Below are 21,189 nucleotides of genomic sequence, written 5' to 3'. Positions count from 1 at the left end.
GATATTAATGCTGTCAAGTTCACGGGTCTTCTCATAAACCCGTGGGCTCACCTCTTGACACGATGACTGGCCTTTGACCCCACCAAAAAAATATCCACAGAACATTTTGTACATCTTAACCGAGACACAAACATCACAAGCTCCTCCTACCCCCTCGGTATCTGTTATTAGAGAAAAACAACTCTCCTCAAAACAGACCCACCTACTGTAACTGTCTGCTTTCAAAGGGTGATCTACGTGATCCCCGTTTTGTGTCGCACACAGTATGTCACATCTGATGGATGACACACATGCCTCCACTGTCAGACAGCGCTCACGTATCTCAAATATGAAAAACACACAGGTGACTTTGCTGCTGTTGATGATAAACTGGTACCTTTTGTAACATGCAAAGGCAGGCCAGATGACAGAAACGGGTTGATGTGGTTACCAGAGATAAAGATGTTTCTCTCTATCGCAACGTGCATGCTCACATGTTTGTTGGTCAACTTTCTGGGAAGGGCAGCTGGCTCATAAATGGTGCTGACTAAATTGGGTTAGCATGGTTGTGATTTTAAACGGGGCACAGCCTACACCAACAAACCCACACGCATACACACACACACACACACACACACACACGGACACACACACACACAGGCAAAAGCAAACAAACATCCTAGTTTCCTAGAAGGTTTTGAACGAGCTCCAATGAATGTTTTCAAGAGTGTACATGTAACTCCACCTCTTCCCAAATCTTTTCCCTTCTTTTTCAGCACAATTAGCCCCCCTCCCTCCCGCCACCACCACCACCCTGACCATCAACCCCATCGTAATCACACCCCACCCTGATATCCCCTTCCTCCAGCAGCCCCTCCTCACTTTCTGGCTGCACATAAACAGATTCTAGAGGTGTGTCTCCTCTCGGCCAATCGCAGCTCTCCCAGGCCATGCATCTCAGCCAATCAGAGCGACCAGAGGGAGCAGCCGTCTCTCCTTCTGTTAACGGCAGTTGTTGTTTTGCTGCTCTCTCTGTTCTGCAAGTCTTCAGAGTGATGGATGGAGCGAATAAAGAGGAGGTCGGGTCAGGCATTAATAGGCTCTGAGTGCTTGCCCACAATTAGGTGGGGGCTAATCTCAAATTCACAAGTGCGTGTATGTGTATGAGCATTGTGCACGAATACAAGCACACAGACACACACACACATTGAGTTTGTTTTACCGACGAACATACACAGCATTCACATGCTCTCTTTATCTCTTTCTATCTCTTTCCCTCCCTCTCCCTCAAACACACACAGACAAGACTTTGTTTCTTGCACATAAACATCATTCACATCCTCCCTCTCTCTCTCGCTTTCAGACACACACACACACACACACACACACACACACACACACACACACACACACACAATATCAGCAAATGAAAAGACAATCATCTAAAATTAGATTGGAAAAAAATGTACTATAGGTCTTTCACAGAAAGTCTAAAACAGTCTGTCCGAGGAAAACATTCATGACTTGTTTTTCTCGCTCCCCTTCCCTCTTATAGCCAAATTTTTTGCAACAGAGTCGTATTGCACAATAAGAAACCAGAGTGTTGTTTGCAACTGCAAACCTGTAACTTCTCAAATAAAAATGTTGAGCAAACAAGGCCCTTATCGAGAGGAGTGTAACCGCTCAGACCTCCTGTGATATCAGCATGTAATAAAAAATGTGCCTGGCTGTGAAACAGTATCGTTGTACAGTGGCTGAAGAACCTCGTCAAATCAGACATGAAAACAAGCTTCAAGTTCTTCTTTTTTTTCTCAGATGTATGAGTAGGGAAAGACTTCTGAGACAAGGGAGCGATGACAGCATGTTTGGACAAACGTCTCTGGCTGGATGATCACCTACACACACCTGCATTCAGAAACACACACACACTCGTGGTATTTCACAGAGGTTCCTTGATTTCAACAACACTCACTGATCTCTCTCCTTCTTCACCCACATATAACCAAACCCTGCTGACCTATATTCCAATGTGAGGAAAGACATGCAAGGTTGCGGATAAAACACGCCAAAGATAAGAAGTTTTGAACCAGAGGAAAGGAACGAGTTTTCAACCGTAACATGAACAAAAAGATAAAATAAAGACACATTTACAATTTTTATTGTAGAACTTGTTTACCGACCATTAATATGGCACCACGTATGTGTGTGCCTCTCTGAAAACAGATCTGCATTATAGTTACCTTAAAAGGTATCAGTGAGCACCAACCACTCATTTCACACTATTATAAATTATATATTAGAATCTTGATTAGACGCTGATAGCAATGCAACAAATGTTTATTTTTTTAAATTATCAATGCTCTTTTCCATAACTAAAGAGCAACAGATACCGGATTTTTTAATTGGCATTGATATCTAAGAGTAAGAAAATCTGCTCTATAACGACTGAGGGGGACAATTTACATCTGCTTACATCATCAGGAGACATATAAACTGATCCAATATATTTGTGATTTCACCAACAGCACCAAAACCCAAAGATATTTAGATTAGAGTAACTAGAAATGAGCACATCCTCACATTGAAGAAGCTGGAGTGAGTGTCGGCCAGTAATGTTTTAAAACTTTATCTGTGCATAGTTCATTTATGAGGAGTGTCCATTTAAAAACCTCACTACTATGTGCGTGAGTTGACTTAAAATACATTTTCATCACAGCCTGCTCCATCAAACGAGAGGCAGGTATTAACATTTACATGCAGGTACAAACACACATGTGACACGGCACATGACAGTGAGACAGCGTTTGCTTAGTATAGTGTGTCTAGCAAAGCACAAAAGATATAAAAGGCAAACAATCAGGGCAGCGTGGATTTCACTGCAAGGCAACACTGCAGAGAAAAATAGAACCAAAGCATCCAGACCAAGATAAGCAAACACACAGAAACTGACAAAGAAATGACAGATGGGCAATATGGCCACTGAGAAAAGACACACTGCTGCTGTGTTGACATGCTTGACTGCTCGTTAAATACACCAAATGATTTGTAAAGAATGAGAAGAATTAGGTTATCTATGCACCAACCTATCTGCCTACTCAGCTTGATCTATTTTTTTAAGGCTTGTTTGGACGGACTATGACATCAGTGAGAGGATCTGCAGCATTTAACGTCAATAAATCTAATTTCAAGATTAAAATCTGCTTCTGCTTTAGATTTAATGACTTGTGAATTGATTCCTCGCCAGCTGGACATCAGCGCAGAGAAGGTATGTTGCATAAGTTACCGACCACAACTTGTTTGCTTTCTCCTCACATCTCACATCATGCACTGTGCTGTGTAAAATTTATGGGTCCTTCCTTCCCCTCCTTCTTTCCTGACGTCAAGTGATGAGAAGTGAGCCAATGGGCCACTGAACTACTGAGGCCGTGTCGCTGATTGATATCCGGAGGAGAGCTCTTGCCCGAATAAGCTCATGTGGGTCATGAGGGGGTAGGGGGGTGGGTGGGTGTGTTTGGAGGGGGTCTGCTCTTACACCAGAGACGGAGTCCTTCGTTCCATTTCTGTAATTAAAGTTTTATGTTGGGGGAAAGCTGATATTAGTTCGGGGCTAAGAGATATTTACCAGGATGTTATCCCCAGCGGTAAAATGAGGGAGGGAGAAAATGAGCTGACTGTGTGACTCAAAGGGTTGTGTATATTTTGTGTTGGTCCACTGCCAACCTTTACATGCCTGGTTTCCTAAGGGCCTCAGAGTGTTTACTGCAACATGACTAGATGCCTAGAAACCTACAGAGGAACAGACGAGGTGTGGCTATCTGCCAGCGAAGACTATTCAGGAACCAGATGGAAAAGTTGTTTTTGTCTCTCTCAACATCGATCTCCCTATGGCCTAGATACTTCTGTCCTCTCCAGAGTTTAGCCAAGCTTGGCCCAGACTATTCTTGTACTCCTACACTCACTAAAAGTCAGTCGAAATCTTTTAAAATATCCAGCGCTGGTCTTTTCTTCGCAACATTTCCCTCTACTGGAGACTTATTTTCCTACTAATGTGCGAGACTTTGTTTTTGTCAAGAAAAAGTGTTTATCTTATTGTTTTTATTCCTCCTTCTTGTTCATTCCCTCTATTTACTGTTACTGTTCACCATGTTTTCTGATACCTCAATGTACCCGTTCATTCACCCCTCTCCGTTCACCTAGCTTCATTCTATCCTCTCTTTTTTTCCTTGCTCATTAAACAATGGATTGCATTGTTTCCAAACATATGCTCCTGTTTAGATCTCTGTCTAATGCGCTCTTTGGCCTTAGAGATTATACTTGGTATGTTCAATGAGAGGCTCATTCTTATTTTTAAATCACCATCAGTGGAGACATACTGTAAGCTCACAGTAAGCCCAGACGCACTGACTGAAATGCTGCCTGAGGAAGGCTTTGTGCACTTGTATGTTTTTTATCTGATGTACTAAAACCTGCAAGACAACATACGGGACATTCTATATGTGTTTACTTCGATGGTGTCACAAACCCATCATAAGTTCAAAAATGAGGCCTCTGAAAAGTCTGTACAGGTCCTTTTCATTGAAGTTCAAATGTTCAGCGAAGGACTCTTGAATCTCTGAACCCAATTTTGATTTTGAACCACTTCCATAATTAAATTTACTTTTTCAGCAGGCAGAAAAACATGTTATGAAAGCAATGGATGAATCGATGAGAGGTCTGAATGAAAACACAGATATGAGTTACACACTTACATCCTCACTACACTGAAACCCATCGAAAGGATATTAAGTCTGTTACTTTAATGTGATAGACTTTGGTACTAATTACCTGCTTTAAATGGCAAATGACCCGGCTTGACTAATGCATACTGTCCAAATCAACCGATGAATCAATTTAACATCATATATCACATTTGGTGTAACACAGAATGAACAAAAAAGATAAGAAAAGTAAAAAATCAAAGAAAGAATTGAATTATTTTTTCAGTTTAAACAAAACATTTGCAAAAAATGACACCTATCACTGACCCAAACTAAGGTTAAAACACATTTCTTACACCGTGTAGTTAATATTTATTAACATCCTTCAGATAAAATGAAGGTCTGGTGCAAAGCCAACACAAGACCACACAAACTAAAGTGAAACCACACAACAAAGGTTCTGTTTTTGACAAAGAGTCATAGTGAAATATCTGAGGGAGTATCAATTCAGCTTGCCAATGATGAACAAGATCTTCTAACTGACGGAGAAACAATCAGATTTTTTCCATGTTCCTCTGGTGCAGTTTTAATGACAAAATCCTGAATGATTCACTGAGCATGAACAATTTATAAAAATGCAGCGAAACCAGCTGCTTTGCGCCAGTTACTAAAACCTTTCCCTTCTCATCTTGTTTCAACTGGAAGAAACTCTGAGCTCTCCGCACCACACACTGATGTTTGTGAGTTTAAAAATCAAGGTGGCTAAAGCCAACATCTGGAATAATTTAATGGAGGGGATAACTTCAATTATTGGCAAAAACAACACAACACCAGCATTTTCCTACAGCGAGAGGGGCTCAGCTTACACAGGCCCGCCCGACAAGTGTACAAGCTGTATGATGTGGTAACTGACCGGACTCCAGATTATTACCTACCTGAATACTGCAAAACAAGTCAATGAAGCATGACAAAAATCCTTACATGTACTACACTGATAGAATATGTTACAAAAGTGTACAGTTGTTATGCAATACGCTATTAGAGCATTCCTGGAGTGCTTAGTATCAGGGGAATGTGTGAGTGTGTGTGTGTGTGTGTGTGTATGTTTGTGTGTGTGTGTTGGTCCCACAAGGTGTGATGGATGACGACATGATGTAACGGTATCTCTTGCAGTTACTGTATTGGGACGTGCAGTACTAGTGTGCAAGGATTAGGACGGTAAACAACTGTGTGCGTGCGCTTTGCACCTCTGAAGTTTCTGTTCTTGATTCAGTCATGACTTTTAAAACCGTTGAACTGTTAACTGAAAAAAAAAAGGGGGAACATCAGCATTTCCTCTTTCACACGTGAGTCCTCTGTAATGTTAGACACACAAAACAAACATCTGAAGTGACCAAATCGGTACAGAGAGCCGCCACACTGGTCACACATACACACACACACACACACACACACACACACACACACACACACACAAACACCTTAGAGTTTCACTCACCACAGACAGACAGGCAAACACAAACACAGACAGGCAGATATAGACATGTGTGACAAATACACTCAGAGCGGTGTGTGAAAATATGCCAACAGGCCGCATTCATCGTCCAATTATAGAATATCATCTATAAAACACTAGTGTATTTTTAGATAATTTGAATACCAATCCTATTTGCATTTCTGACAGCACATCACATGTCATCATGCAGCACTCAGCTACTTTACCTTATTTAAGTGTTCTGTGATGTGAGCGCTGAATACATCTACCTGTTCAGCATGTTCAAATCACTTAATAATGATCTAGTTTCTACTGTTACTTCCTGTAAATAGTTTCTCACAGCACCAAAAATAATCCACGAAAATTATCATCACATTGTACATGCATGTATGCTTGTGAGATATTTGATCACTGTATTATCATGTCTGATTTCGGTCACACTCTGCAGTCACTGGACAGCAGAATATGGCAAGGTCTCACTGGCAATTACTCTGCATCCTCAAAGTGACCTCAGAGGCCTGTGAGGTGGATCAATATCATCACAAGTATTTTGACACACACAGTGTAAGGTTACGCTTACAAAACAAGAGGCTTCGTGACAGCTGGCTGTCACTCACGGCTATAAATACAGTTAAGCTGAGAAATACAGCAAATTTATAGTGAGCGTAATTCTGTACATGCACTGGTGTTGTTGTTGTTGTTGTTGTAGTGGGAGTAGATATATGTATGTTACTACATCTTGTTCTGCCTGTATTCTCACTTCAGCCCCCAGTTGTGGGACAAGATGATCTTATCTTATCTCTATTATGCTGCTGAAATCTGTCATATAAATAAACCTCCTTTGCCTTATTGAGATGACCTCCAATAAGATTTTGGAGAGGGCTTATGTGGCAAATTGTGCAACTACAAGCTGTTGATTTGTATGTGTGTTAATTCATTTTTTTGTGTGTATTTGTGTCACGAGCTTACTAGCCTCAAATTGTCCCTTGATGGATGAAAAAAGTATTTCAAATTGAACTGAGCTGAAGACAAGGCATCCAAAGCAGTATAATATAGTTGATGCGTGCAGTCTGTCACCTGACCTCAATCCAACTGAACATACAGTATGTTTCGATTGCAAGAGCAGACTGAAGACAAGAGGCCCACACAACAAGCAAAAAGGAAAGACAGCTGCAGCAGATAACCACCAATGAAATGACAAATATTGCTGTGTTCATGTCTGTGGTCATGAGACTCTAGTCAGTCACAAATATTAAATATGATTTAAATGTATATTAAATTACTTCTCCTGAAATCTCATGCATCTTATTCAATCTAAAGATACTGTAAATACCCTCTAAATAAATCTGGGAGTCAACACCTAAAGTTAACAGTGATTTGTTTCATTTGGGATCCGATCAAAAATGTGTGATTGCCCTCACACATTCAAACTATACTGTATTATTTTTTGAAATTGTATCCATGTTGTACGACACTAAATAACCTCCAGCATGAAAGTGCATGTACAGACAAAGAGGTCAATGTGCTGGTGTGTGTTTTCCTACCCTAAGTAAACACTGTGGAGCAAACCTACTCGTGCAGTTTTTTTTTTTTTTTTTTTTTACAAACACTGCATGTCAATCACACACACACACACACACTCTCTCTCTCTCCCTCTACTACTCTGCCACACACATACACTCACAAGAGCTGAGGTCAGAGGTGAACGACTGTGGGAACGCGGAGGTCCCGTAGCGTGAAACTGTCGCTGTCCTGACAAACAGGGCCCGTAACATAAACAAGCACACATACATCAGCCCGGGACAATACCCACGGAGAAGAGAGCACAATACGCTCAACCACTCCACACTGGGCCTGAAACAATACTACACACGCTGAAACAACACCAGAGCCAGGCCTAAGCCAACATGGGTACCGGGCAAAGTTTGAAGCAACACCATTTGGTGAGCAGCGCTACACAATGCTGGCAATGGGAAACAATCCATCAGGTGCTGACACAGCGAAGTTCAAGTCTCAAAGTGTGGGGTCTTAACTCAGCGGGTGGGTGCACAGAGATGGACGAGTAGCCATGAGCACTGCTGCAAGTTTAATCTTGTTTTACTTAAGACTAAAAGGCAGTTAGGTGTCTTCAATTTTATACACTCTAGACTTTAATGCATTGTTGGAATAACCTCAAAACCTATTATGGTCATCTGCAGGTGCAACTAATTAATTTGTTAATAGTTTTTTTAATTAATCAATGAATCGTTTAGTCTATAAAAAAGCATCATCACGTTCTTCAAATAGTTTCCTTTGTCTGACCAAAAGTCTCAAATCAAGACATAAACCAGAGAAGAGCAGCGTATCCTCACATTTCAACCACAAAATATTTGGCATTTTTGCTTGATAAACGACTTCAATCAATCATCAAAATTGCTGACAATGAAGTTTCTGTTGTTCTCGTTTTGTTTAGTAACATCTGCTTGAGTCACGAGCAGATATAATAACTCAAATCGATTAAGAACTGAAGCCTTTACCTGGACTCACATTCAAATCAGATTGAGTGGTTACACAATATTTCCTGATCTGAAAAGGAGTGAGTGTCCCTAATATTTTGTTATTGTATTCTGGCTGGTTAAGCCTGGTGTTGAGCCTGTATTTGTACCCTAATAGGGGCTACCTCAGACTGAGGCCTGGACCACAGCCACTGGGCTATTCATGCTTTGTGACCTGATCCACAGATGCCTCTAAATCCTTCATGTTCACTGCTATAAATCTCTCAAGACATAAACAAGATGTAAACACACACACTGACTCACATTCAAAGGCAGACAGATCAGCACACATATAAACAGACATAAACACATAGGAAAAAGTCACACACACAAACACACACACATACTGAATGACAGCCCAGTGACCGGGGCAAAAGGAAAAAATTTAAATCATGCGCAGCATTGCATGCATTCAGCCCAGTGCATGGAAAATTCCCATCCAGCGAACTTGAGAGAAGAGCCAAAGCGGCTGACTGACTGGTATGGAGCACCCTCATGTGTCAAACTGCTGAACTGCAGCTGCTTCTGCCTCTCAATACTGTGTTTGTGTGAATGATGAAACCACTCAATGGCCCATTCTGTTTCATCAAGTAATAGGCAGAGCATTAAAGAGTAAGAGGGTAGAGGATGAAAGACACATATTGATTTTTCTTTCAAATACTGCATCCACTGGACAATAACCTTCATCATTCATTTATGAACGCAATCAAATTAATCCTGAACAGATGGCAGAAGTCGATAGACCAGGAGCTGAGTGTATGAGGCAAGTAGGGTGATATGCAGTCACTTCTATACTGTGCCAGTATGTGTGTGACTGTGATTGTGCCTGTGTGTGTGTGTGTGTGTGTGTGTGTGTGTGTGTGTATTCAACCATAATAATAAAAACAATCTCTAAGCAGTACCAGTATTCCTCTATGGCTGCATACAGCCCAACAACCTCTATAAAAAAGTATGCCTGATAGGCAAAATCCAGGGCAAATAAAGTTTACAAAACATTCATGCTGCTCTCTAAGCTTACTGCTGTGAGCACACAGTCGCTGAGTCAGACGACTGTATCAACATTTTTATCATCTTACAGCTTCTGTCAGCTAGATTACTAACTAAAAGTTTCAGTCCATCTCCAATGGAAATTATGTCCATGTGGCAGCTGGTTCCAAGGTTCAGGTTCAATTTCATAATTGGTCAATTTCACAGGACACATTTGGACTCATCATAGTATGAAAAAGCATAGGTGTTATTAATAACATTAACGATGGCTCTGCTCTGCTCAAGTGTCCCGGTAAGTAGGACAACAAGCCAGCATGCAAAATACCAGGACCTGAAACCAAACCAGCTAAATGGAATTCAGCCATCATTAATTTTATTATTTACACCTGTGCTTTGCCCACAGTAACATTTCAGTGTCAGGGTGATCTACAGCTGTCACAGGACTACAGACTCAATAGGCCTTTCTCACAGCACACATTTTGACCTGTCGTAGCAGGGAAAGTGCAGGTGTGATTAATGACATTAATGATGACCCCATTTCATTAGCGTCCCAGTAAACCATGTCAGCAAACGAAAGTGCATGCCAGAGCCAGGAAGTGGAATTTCATCAATCATTTATATTATTAATTAAGTCTAAATATCTGCTGTGAAAAGCTCAGAAGTTCAAGCCAATCCTGTAAGTTAACCCATTTACATTTAAACATGTTTGACTGCTAAAACATGATTTCTCTGATATTTACACACTTACACTCAGCTTCAGTCTCCACTGGCAACATTACAAACCAACATGAAGCAAAGTTGAACACGTTCTTGTGAGGGATGTGCTACAAAAAGAAATGAATATAGCAGCTAACGAAGCAGCAGAGGGCAATACTAAATATTTAGTGAAATGTTATTCCATATGGAAGTTATAAATATCACATTAAGGCACTAAGAGAGAGAGAGTGAGGCTTGTTCAACTGCACCATGTGATCGCCCTATCTCTATTCTTACGTCTCCTGATAGGAGAAACATGGCAATTTCAGCTCTGCCCGAGGTCAGAGCACACACGTCAAATTTTCACAAACTGAACTGATAGGCTGGGCCCACAGTTCTTTTGTTCATGTGACTTTTCTATCCGTGTTTCTCTCCTTCAAAGAGTTTGTTATTTGCTTCCCACCTCCTGCTGGAGCACTTTGTTAGTGTTGTCCACCGTCTCGCCTCCTCTCTTCACCTCCCCACACCCCACCTCCTCCCACAGTCAGGGTGTATGGATGAGACACGCCGAACCTTGTGATGTATGTAGGTATGTACGCCTGATGGGATTGCACCAAAGTATTCATGAGGAAAATAATTACATGATTATCGATTACAGTGAGGTAAATCATCAGCAACATATCAGCTTTCGTCTGGTTGTTAAAAGCTATCAAACATTCGGTTAGGTTCTGAACCAACAGGAATGAAGTTCTGGACCAGACTGGGCTCAAGCTCTCAAGAGTGGACTTGGAAGATAGGGGTGCTGGTAGTTTTCCACTGGAGATTGCTGACTGAATACAGTGAAAGACGGTGTTTGTTCCACCTCCTCGTTTTCATCTGGTCCACTCTCTCCTCCCACCGTTAAGACTACATAATCTATTCTATCACTGTTACTTTTCTTCATCTCTTGTTCGCTGCTTCTCATTCTTTGACCTTCGGTGCTCTGCCCACATGTTTTCTAACAGTCTCTATTGCGCTTTCTTCCCCCCACTTTCTTTCTATCACCCTCCCTCTTTTTTTCCCTCTCAATTCCTGAATAGCACAGCTAGAAATAATCACAGACCAGCCAGCAACCCCCCCCCCCCCCCCCCCAACCCCCCAAGTAACGGTGCCAACCAACCCCCACCTCCCATCATTGCACCTCATGCCACTGGTACCATGACGACTGCTTACACTCTGCAAAAGCCCATGCCCAGCACTCGCCCGTCGCTCCCTCTGTGCCACGATAATTCAGCCTTTACATGTTTTAGTGGAAAAACCGTTACAATGAAGACTGATGATCCTTATAGTGAACAAATAAAACAGTAAAAAATCTTCTTTTCTTTCCGCCAAAACAATGTTTCTGGGATTTTTTACATGCCTGATAATGGAAAAATAAGGAAAATTGTGTTTTTTTATCATTTATTTAGGCTTACAGCAGGATTGACAGTGACCTAGTTGCACACTTCCCACATGCCCCCTCCTCTCTAGTCTTCCTGACTCTGCAGCCGACAGCACTGCATTGGCTGGATGGTGGGGGTCTGTCTATGTTGTAAGATCAAAGTGTGAGCTTGTGTGTTAGTACGCTCTCCTACCACATTAGAAATGGTTTAAAATATCCTTGAAAAAAACAGACGTTTGGTTAGAAAGTCAAGATATAGTAAAAATCTTTTTTTCTGTTCAATGATTTAGATGCAAAATTATCTAAATACCCCAAAATCTGCACTATTCAAGATATAAAATACGTGGTGAGTGGGTGTTCCTTGTGTGTACATCAATACTTTATTAATGAAACCATATTTATAGAATATATTATGTATTATATGTCGTTTTAAATCCTTACTGTATGTAGAGAAAGCTGTTGAACTGCAGGTGAGCAATTTACAGAAGACTGCCAAAAAGCAGAAAAAAGCAGAAGACTGCCAAAAAGCTATCAATTTTGTGATACAGTGAATTTCCAGAGCTTTGAAAAGCTAAAGCAATGAAGCTACAGTACATTAAAAGAGACCTAGACCATTGTGCAGCTATCATCACTGTTATCAGCTTCACCAAAGCCAAAATCAACATTACAAAGGCTCAAAGCAGCGCAGCAAAGCCCTCAGTAGCCACAATGTGAACGCAGCATAAAGCTTCCTGTACGTCTGAACATCCCACAGATCACTCACCCACCCCAGAACCTATCAACACTGCTCCATCACTCTGCCCAGCTGGCTGGCAGCTGTAAATCCACAGCTTTATTTCTCTATCACGTCCTCCATATCCACGGAGCATTTCACTGTACAGTTACTGTGCCAAAGGTCACTGCCTACTGCCTGCTGCCGCTGTTTTCTCTCCCCCCTCACTTTGCAATTTGTGTGACCTGGTTCGAACATTCAACCAGCAGCGATCTCCCATAATCCAGCAGATCTGTCCAGCCCACGAGGCACTCTCCATGGGTCTTCACTCAGTTTACACAGTGAAGCAGAGGTAGCCCAGAGAGGACTCACAGAGACACCAACACGTACACACAGATGCAACACATTCATGCACAAAAACACATTAAAAAAGGATAAGGAGAGAACTTCCTGCCGCTGTGGCATAGTAAGCAAAAATGTTTACAATACTCCAATTTAATGTCACGCTCTCCTGGCAGACTTTGACTCAGGCTTCTCAGAAAAGCAATATTGCATCTGTCAACACTCCTGCCTGTCAAGGTTGACAAGTCAAGTTTGTTTTTACAACCTCACCACAAGCAAGTCACCAAGACAGGCTTGTACAGAAAACAAGCCTTCAGAGGTCAAATGAATTATGCAATAAAGTCTTTAAAAATCAAATGAAAGCACCAGCTACTAGGCAACACCAACTTTGGACCCTCAGGGATGCAACATACAAATGGAAGAAACCTTTGAATACAAAGGAGGATTCCTCATGATGAAGGCCGATTGTTCAGTGGGCGCAAATACTTTCACCATGTTTTATGACTGTGTGCCAAGACTGAAAACGTAGGAAACTCCCGAGCTTTCCGTGTGGAGACAGTAAATGTGTTCTGGCTTATTCTGGAAGGCTGGATCCAGGAAGCTATCTGGCTTAATTAATCACACATAGGTGTTTATTACAGGGGCTGCTGAGTCATCCTAAATGGCCATAATTAGCTAAATAAGTATGTGTAAAAAATGAAGAGTGTCATAAGCTTGATACATTCACAACAGACAAGAAGGCTAAAGTTTACTGTGGGACTGCCGTTTTACCCTTCAGTCCGAAGTGTGGAGATCTGAGTTGAAAATACTGAGATGGCTTCTCATTTTGAACAATACAAGATGTTTTTGAGATATTACCAGGGATTTATCTCTCAGAAACACCAATGTTTAACTTCATGACTTGAATGTAATTTTAATAAATTAAGGGCACAAACTGAGACTATGTGCTTCTGTACAATGCTGAATTGTGCATAAGGACATTAGATAAAGAAGCACTAGACTGTACAGTGAGCTTCGATACTACTAAAGTACGATGCTGAATTACTATGATGCCAGTGACTGCATGTTTTCTTGTCCAATTCTCTAATGAGAGCGGGTTTTAAAAGCAAGAAGAGTAGCCTCGAAACATCCACAGCCGTTTGAGAGTAGCTCTTAATTCAAGTTAGGGTAAAGGGCTAACACAATGGTGTAATTACATAACACAAAGAAACCCCTCTCTGTCTCTGTCCAGCAGCGCAAGACTGTGCTCTTTTCATCCAGCGAGGGAACATGCTGCCCAGAGAGAGAGCCGGCCGATGGAGTCTGCCCACCCCCTTCATTGACTCAGAACAAACACTTACTATTGTCTCACGTTGTGTGTTTGAATATGGTGCCCACCGTTACCCCTGTGTTTCCTCCTGTTGTGCATTCAATCAATAAAGTTCAGCGAGGTCAACAGCCTTCACAAGCCACGGGATGTGCCTCTGACAGCGTCTGCGTATATTGAGTATACTCGCAGAATTGCACGGCTAAGCGGTTTTGGCCCTCGTACGTACCAAACCCTCACACAAGGTCAGCTTATGAGAACCTGACCCCTCCCCAAGCACACAGAACCCTATTTTCAGCCGCGGCCCCGTAACCTATAACCCCTGGCCTTCACCACCAACAAGGCTGCATAACACTGCAAACATAATTTGAGCCCAAAATCCCTATCCTTCAACGGTGATCACAGCTTGTCCTCCATACTCACCCAGTGCCTCGAAAAACAAACAATAATTCAGATGACATAAAAAAGTAAAGTTAGGCAACTGTGAGGCCCGAAGAGGGGTCTGCTGCCTTGGATGAGAAATTATGCTGAGTATGTTTTATTATATCATAGTCCATGGGAGGGGTGTGACATAAAAATCTACTTTCAAGTGATTTCTCTACTTGCTAAGAGTTATATGAAAGATCAACACCATGTCTTATGTTTGCACCATTAATATAAGGCCACCACCTGATAGTTAGCTTAGCTTCGCACAAAGAGTGCAAGCAGGGGCGAACAACTAGCTTGCTAACATTTTGTCGATTTTACACTTTCAGAGGTGAAAACTTGACACCTTTTGGCTAGTTTTTGAAGTAATTATGCAGGTGGTAAGGTTAGCTTGTCAACTTAAGTTTCTTGTAGCTTTCTAAGGTAACTAGCTAAGTTAGCTATTACATTTCTCCATTGACCAGCATGGCACAGTTCAGGACGGTGAGCTTTTTTTCTTTTTGGTAGCACTACTTTATACAGTAGGTCTGAATATAACTGACAGACTATTATGTGTCACTTGAATTGAACTCACATAGAAAAATTGGGGACGGTTAGTGTACGAAGGTGCCATTGACCATTTTCTTCATTTTCAGGCAAAAAAATGCTGTCACCCTTTTGGGCCACCACCAGCTTGCCCCCCTCACTTTGTTCTTATAGATTTCACAAACGACATAAAACATGCTAATTAGTGAGTTTTAGGACAAACAGAGGCTAGTCATTTCCTCTGTTTCCTGCCTCTGTGCTAAGCTTAGCAAACCAGCTGCTAGCAAAAGATTAATATTTAGCTGACAGATATGATAGTGGTAGCTCTTCTCATCGTACTCTCAATAAGAAAACAAGAAATAAGCAAGGAAGTACAAAGTATTTCCTAAAATGTATGCCATATTTTTTAAGGACTACCACATTTTATTAAACATTTTATTATTAGTTTTTTATTTCTTACCATCTACTTGAATGTCTACAAAAAGATTTTAGCACGTCTTCCATCTGAAATTATTACCGTATCTTCTTTCTCAGTAAAAATACATTTTAAAGTTGACACAGAGAACAGAGCGAGAAACTGGCAAAAAAATGGTTCTATGCTAAATTTTGTGAGCTGTGGAGGTATTAGAGGACATTACTCCAACCAAGCAGGAGGCCTTCCTCTTATAGAGGAGGGGGGTTGCCATGAGGAAAGGACTGTCTGTGCTTTCAAAGATTTTGTCTTTAATCAGCGGATCTGCTGGAATTAGAGGTCTGTCTGAGCCCGAACACCCCTCCCTTTACTCCCTTCCATCTCTGACATGAGAAAGGTGTGTGTATGTGTGTGTTTGTGTATGTGTGCGTGTGGGTCAGGGGGGTCTTTCACCGTGGGCCCAGAACGACATGAGCTGCTGCATTGGGCTCATAAATGCACCCTTTGGCAAGCCCTTGGCAAATGCAGCTTAGCATAATTCAAAAATACCAGACGGTGTGTACTGTGGAGCACCGCTAAACCCGCAAAGCAGCTTTCTCTCTCTCTCTCTCTCTCATCTCTCTCTGCCCCTATCCTCCACCTTGCAAAAACACTTCTGCATAAACAGGAATTAATGCCGCTGCCAAACGGTTTATTTCCTCTGAATAACAACGTGTCAGGCCATCAAAAGTTGTTGGGCTTATTTTATGTTTGTTATTAGAGGACTCATTAAGTAGAACAGGTCACAGCTAAGACCATAGTAAAGCCCAGATCAAATCAAATATTTTGTTCTCCACAAGTAAATAATCTCAATTCTAACTGAAAAAATAGATAAAATACAAAATGCTTTCGCCACGAACATTAACTATCATAAAATATTATTGGTATTTCAAGCCTTGTCCACCTCTGAAGGATTTTATTAGTGTTAGCAGGGATGAGAGAAGAATGCTAGTTCAGAAGATTTCACAACAATATAAACAGAGAACAAAGTCAGGTATGTGCAGTGACCTAAATTCATATTATACCCAACCACATTTGCAATAAGAAAAACTGCATACTGATAGTGCTAGCATTGAGCTGATATAAGGATATCACATTTATGTCAGCAGCCGGTCTCCTCCCCGACAGCCATCCTCATTCCCTGTAATATTTTATCCCTCAATTCATTAATAACTGAAGTGCAGACTGTCACACTGCAAATCAGACACATCGACAGCAATGTGCAAAGAAAATGTATAAATCACCAAATGAATTGACCAGCCATACCTTTTGTGATAAAAAAGAATTACCCATATACTTCATAATTATGTTGGGAGAGCAGAGATCATATTGTGGTGACGTTGATAATGGAAAGCGTTACTGAGTATTTTCAGTAAACATGTCATAGCGCTGTGTGAAGATGCAGTGTTGATGGTTTTAATGGTGGAGCTGTGTGTGGTCGTAACAAATAATATTTATTATATCATGAAATGCATTTCAGAACCAAGGAAACTAGTAATTCTTTATTTTATTTTTCAAGAAACATTGATTGATGTATAGTATTATAATGATGGCAGTGTATATAATAATATTATAATTGTTCCTATTTTAACATTTTTATTAGTCATTCATAACATATATTGTATGATTACAGTATCACAATATCACATGTGTTCACTCCTTTAGCAACATATGAAGGACAGCACAAGTTCGTGTTCATGATGTGTCAAATGTGGAGACCTAAGGCCGACCATGGATTGTTTGTAACTACATTGACTGAAAAGGAATTTAAGATTATTCTACTGTTGTATTGTACTATAATCGATGTAAGACACCCTCAGTGATCTAAATTGCTGCCACCATCTAAATAAAATGTAAGAAATTAAAAACTTGTTTTGTATCTGCAGCTTTTTAAAACCCTTAATCATGTCATGTGAAGATTTTATTTTGATCTAGGGTTAAATGAGCGTATTATTTCACTAATAACAATTACGACAGATATTTTTTTTAGTAAATTACATGTATTTTAGCCCAAGTGTGCTTAATGGACTCTTGATAGCAGTGGTCTTACTTTATTTTCACTTAAACCAAACTTTGATGACAATCACATTAATCAAGTCTCTGGGTTTACAGATGAAATCAGTGTTGAATGTTTGACCTTTATAAACACTACAGTCTGATTAATTGAGAAGAATGGTATTTGTCCTGAGTACCAGTAATATATACTGTATACTAGTTCTTGATGTCCTTTTCTTTGTGCGTGCATGCATGTGGTAGAAGGGTTGGGTTGGTAAATCCTTTGCTCTTGTAGTGTTTAAGTGTTAATGAGTTCATGGTGTCTCAGCATGTCTTTAGACTGTAATTCACTTGACAAAACATGCATTGGTCTTAGAAATGTTCTGACTCAAGCACAATGTTTGCAATGGTTATAAAGAAGTGAAGAAAGGTAGATGTCAGCAGAACAACACCATAAGCAGGAGTATGAGAGGACATGAAACAGCCTGGTTGTAGTTTTGAACAAAGATGCTCACCAGGCTCTTATATAACTATATGAATCGCCTACCTGGACAGCCTTTAGAAGCCGAATGCATCGCTCCTTGACGTCTTCGTAAGGACACCGTCTGGAGAGCATGAGAAGGTGAGCCAGGACGTCATTCAGGTCGCTGTTAGGGGGGCTTGCTGGAGGAGACGGGGCAGATGCTGGTAAGGGCCTGATAGCCTCAATTTTCTTCATGACCTCTTGGCGAATGTGCTCCATGGCAGCAGTTCTGGAGCTGGCATCACGGCTGCCCAGCCCATCCCATCTCCCCAGAGATTCCTGGTCCTGCACTTCCATGTTTTGAAGTATGACTAATGCTTGTGCTGTCTTACAACAGGCTGCACAACAAATGAAACATAAAACAGTCCAAGTTTACATCACAGCATCACAGTATGTTCAAACAACATTCACAGGATGTTTTGAATATCGTGCTTATGGGGAGTGGTCAAACATAGCAGCGCAGAATTAGAGCCTGTCTGATAAATCAGCCAGCCGAAATTATTGGCCGATATTTGCTTATCAGATGTCACATATTGATATATTGGTATCAACACATACTGTGTGTCTGCTGATAAGCAACAAGAAATTACAGCACAAAAATATATTTATAATTTACATAGTTTGTGCACCACAAAGCATATAGGTTTATTTTTCAGATGTAAAATGCCATGCTCAGTACTACTACATGAGCAACATGGATAAATCTTCTATCTATGCATTTTTATATTGCAACATATAGTGTGACAAAGTAAATGTTCTTTAAAATCAAATGACTTTCTGCTTATAGACTTTTTATTAGAACCCAACCAATAGTTGATTTTTGGATTTTTGGGTCTGTTGCCATTACCAACGTTAGGGATTTTAAAAATTCTGATATGAATATAATTTGATATATATATAATTTTATACATACATACATACATACATACATACATACATACATACATACATACATACATACATACACACACACACACACACACACACATACATATATACACTGGAACAGTTAACTTCACTGGAAATGTAATAAATATAACATATTATATATTATAAATTATAATTAAATAAATAATACTAACACACTAACACAAACTAAATAAAAACACATACAAAAAACATACTAAACTACTAAAGAATCAAATATAGGTGCTTCCTATGTAACTTTTAAAAAGAGAGGAAATATATGTATTGGCACATATCAGACAATATATCAGCTGATTGTGATATAACTGGGATAGGCCAATATCTATTATTGGCTGGGCAATATATAGGTCAGGCTCTTTATTTTTCTCAAAACAGCAAATCAAGTACCAACCATCAGATGAATGTGCTTCACTACAAAGATGAAAAACATGTATATAGAAAACCTTTGTTGCTTCAAATGAGTTGTGCTCATTCATTTGCAGCACTGATCTCAATGGCTTAAGACACTGGCATCACACCAATATTAAAAACGTATAGATACTTCGGTATCAATGGTATTGAAAAAATCTCAGACGGCTAATAACTATATATTGTCACATGTTATATCATAAAAACATGTGATCTCGATCTGGTCAAAAGTTCATAGCCACCAAAGTTAAGAAATGAATCAAACATGTAAATAAGTAAAAAAGAAATAGGTTATCGGCAATACATCATTATCAGATTGTTATAACTGAAATCAGATATATCTGTATCGGCTTCAAATATCAGGTTTCGGTCACGTTGTGGAAGGAAGACAACGATTTAATACTGAAAACTGTGAAACAGAAAATATCACTGCACAACACTTGCACTTGGTCTGTTACATTCCTCCAAGAAACAGCCTGCTTATATATATCATGCACTTTAACCAGTACACTGTCCTCCGTAACCAGGCAATTAAAGTGTTGTTGCTAAACGATAATGAGCTTTTGAAATGACTACCATGATTACAAAATGTACAAATGCTCCATTCAATCTCTCGCTGCCTAGTGTTTCAAGCTGCCTGTTAACAAAGACACCGGCAAAGTTCAATAAAATCACCGTGGAAAACAACGTTCCCACACACACAGCTTTCAAGGTGTGCCAAAAGTAAAAAGTGTCATACTCAAATACTCACTTTATTGACATTCTTTGGTGCAGGTCCTCTGCTACGGGACGTCTTGCAACAGCACTGACCAGTAACCAGGGTGCAAACGGCAAGAGGCAACGACTCGGGAGTTGACGTTTGATTAGCATCGCGGGATATCCAATCAGAGGGGGCCTGGGAATTATAGGGGCGGTACCATGAGAAATCTGAGAGATGATTGGTTGTGGGGAGTTGCCATACTCTCGGGGGCAGCGTTATGGGAGTTGGATTCTCTAAATCTCTTAACATGTTGTGTGTGTAGTGGAGGCTAGCGCCTTTGAACTACATCTCCCATCATACATTGCGTCGACCGCCGCCCCCCCTTCTCTTGTTTATCAGAAATAAGAGAGACCGTCAGAAAAACAGGCAGAGGAGACAGAAACAGGAAAATGTTGTTTATTTCCACTCCACTCGAGCTGTGATGAATTTAAACATCCTTTGTATTCATGTGAACTACTTACTAAAAGGATCAAGTAAACAATATGTCAAAATATCAATGTAAACATGTGAAATTGGCTGATAGAAGTTAAAATGTGATTCTGATGAGCCATGTAATGCAAGTATGTGCTCAGGACAAATGTGTTTGTTGTAAATGAGAAAGCAATGAATAGAAACCTACAAAAGATGCAAAAATCTGCACAAAGAAACAACCAAAACAAGCAAATAGCAAAACAAGCCTCACAGGTAACTTTGTGTCAGTGCAGCACACCTGCCATAGTGCAGACATGTAGCAGGCTATATTTGCATACTGCTGTGCTAATGTACACAGAGTAATTGATTGACAGACTGCTTATGACAAAATTGCTGCAGCATTTGCTTTAGTGGACAGTGCCCATGTCTCAACATGATGCATTTCAATGTCACATTCTATAAGTTGCCTGTTATTTTGCATATGTTTTAAAATTGGTTTTAAAAAATCTGCATTGGAAAGAGTGAAGAACAATAGATAATATCTGTATATCTCATATCCTGTAAGCAGTTCAGAGTTATCATGCACATCAGCCTA

General features: G+C 40.4%; 1 protein-coding gene across 1 annotated transcript in view; it reads right to left on the bottom strand.

The window, feature by feature from the left end:
• The window catches only part of sesn1 (sestrin 1), a 53,744-nt gene extending 33,501 nt beyond the window's left edge, over positions 1-20,243 (bottom strand). The window contains exons 1-2 of the mRNA XM_053336493.1: positions 20,175-20,243; positions 18,113-18,426 (exon numbers count right to left, since the gene is read on the bottom strand). Of these exons, the coding sequence (XP_053192468.1) occupies positions 18,113-18,385 (273 nt within the window). The 5' untranslated portion in view covers positions 18,386-18,426; positions 20,175-20,243. The remainder of the gene's footprint in view (positions 1-18,112; positions 18,427-20,174) is intronic.
• Positions 20,244-21,189: the final 946 nt, after the last annotated feature.

This window comes from Scomber japonicus, chromosome 17, assembly GCF_027409825.1.
Source record: "Scomber japonicus isolate fScoJap1 chromosome 17, fScoJap1.pri, whole genome shotgun sequence".
Taxonomy (NCBI): domain Eukaryota; kingdom Metazoa; phylum Chordata; class Actinopteri; order Scombriformes; family Scombridae; genus Scomber; species Scomber japonicus.
The sequence above is the reverse complement of the archived record's forward strand: the minus strand, read 5'-3'. Positions and strand labels throughout refer to the sequence as shown.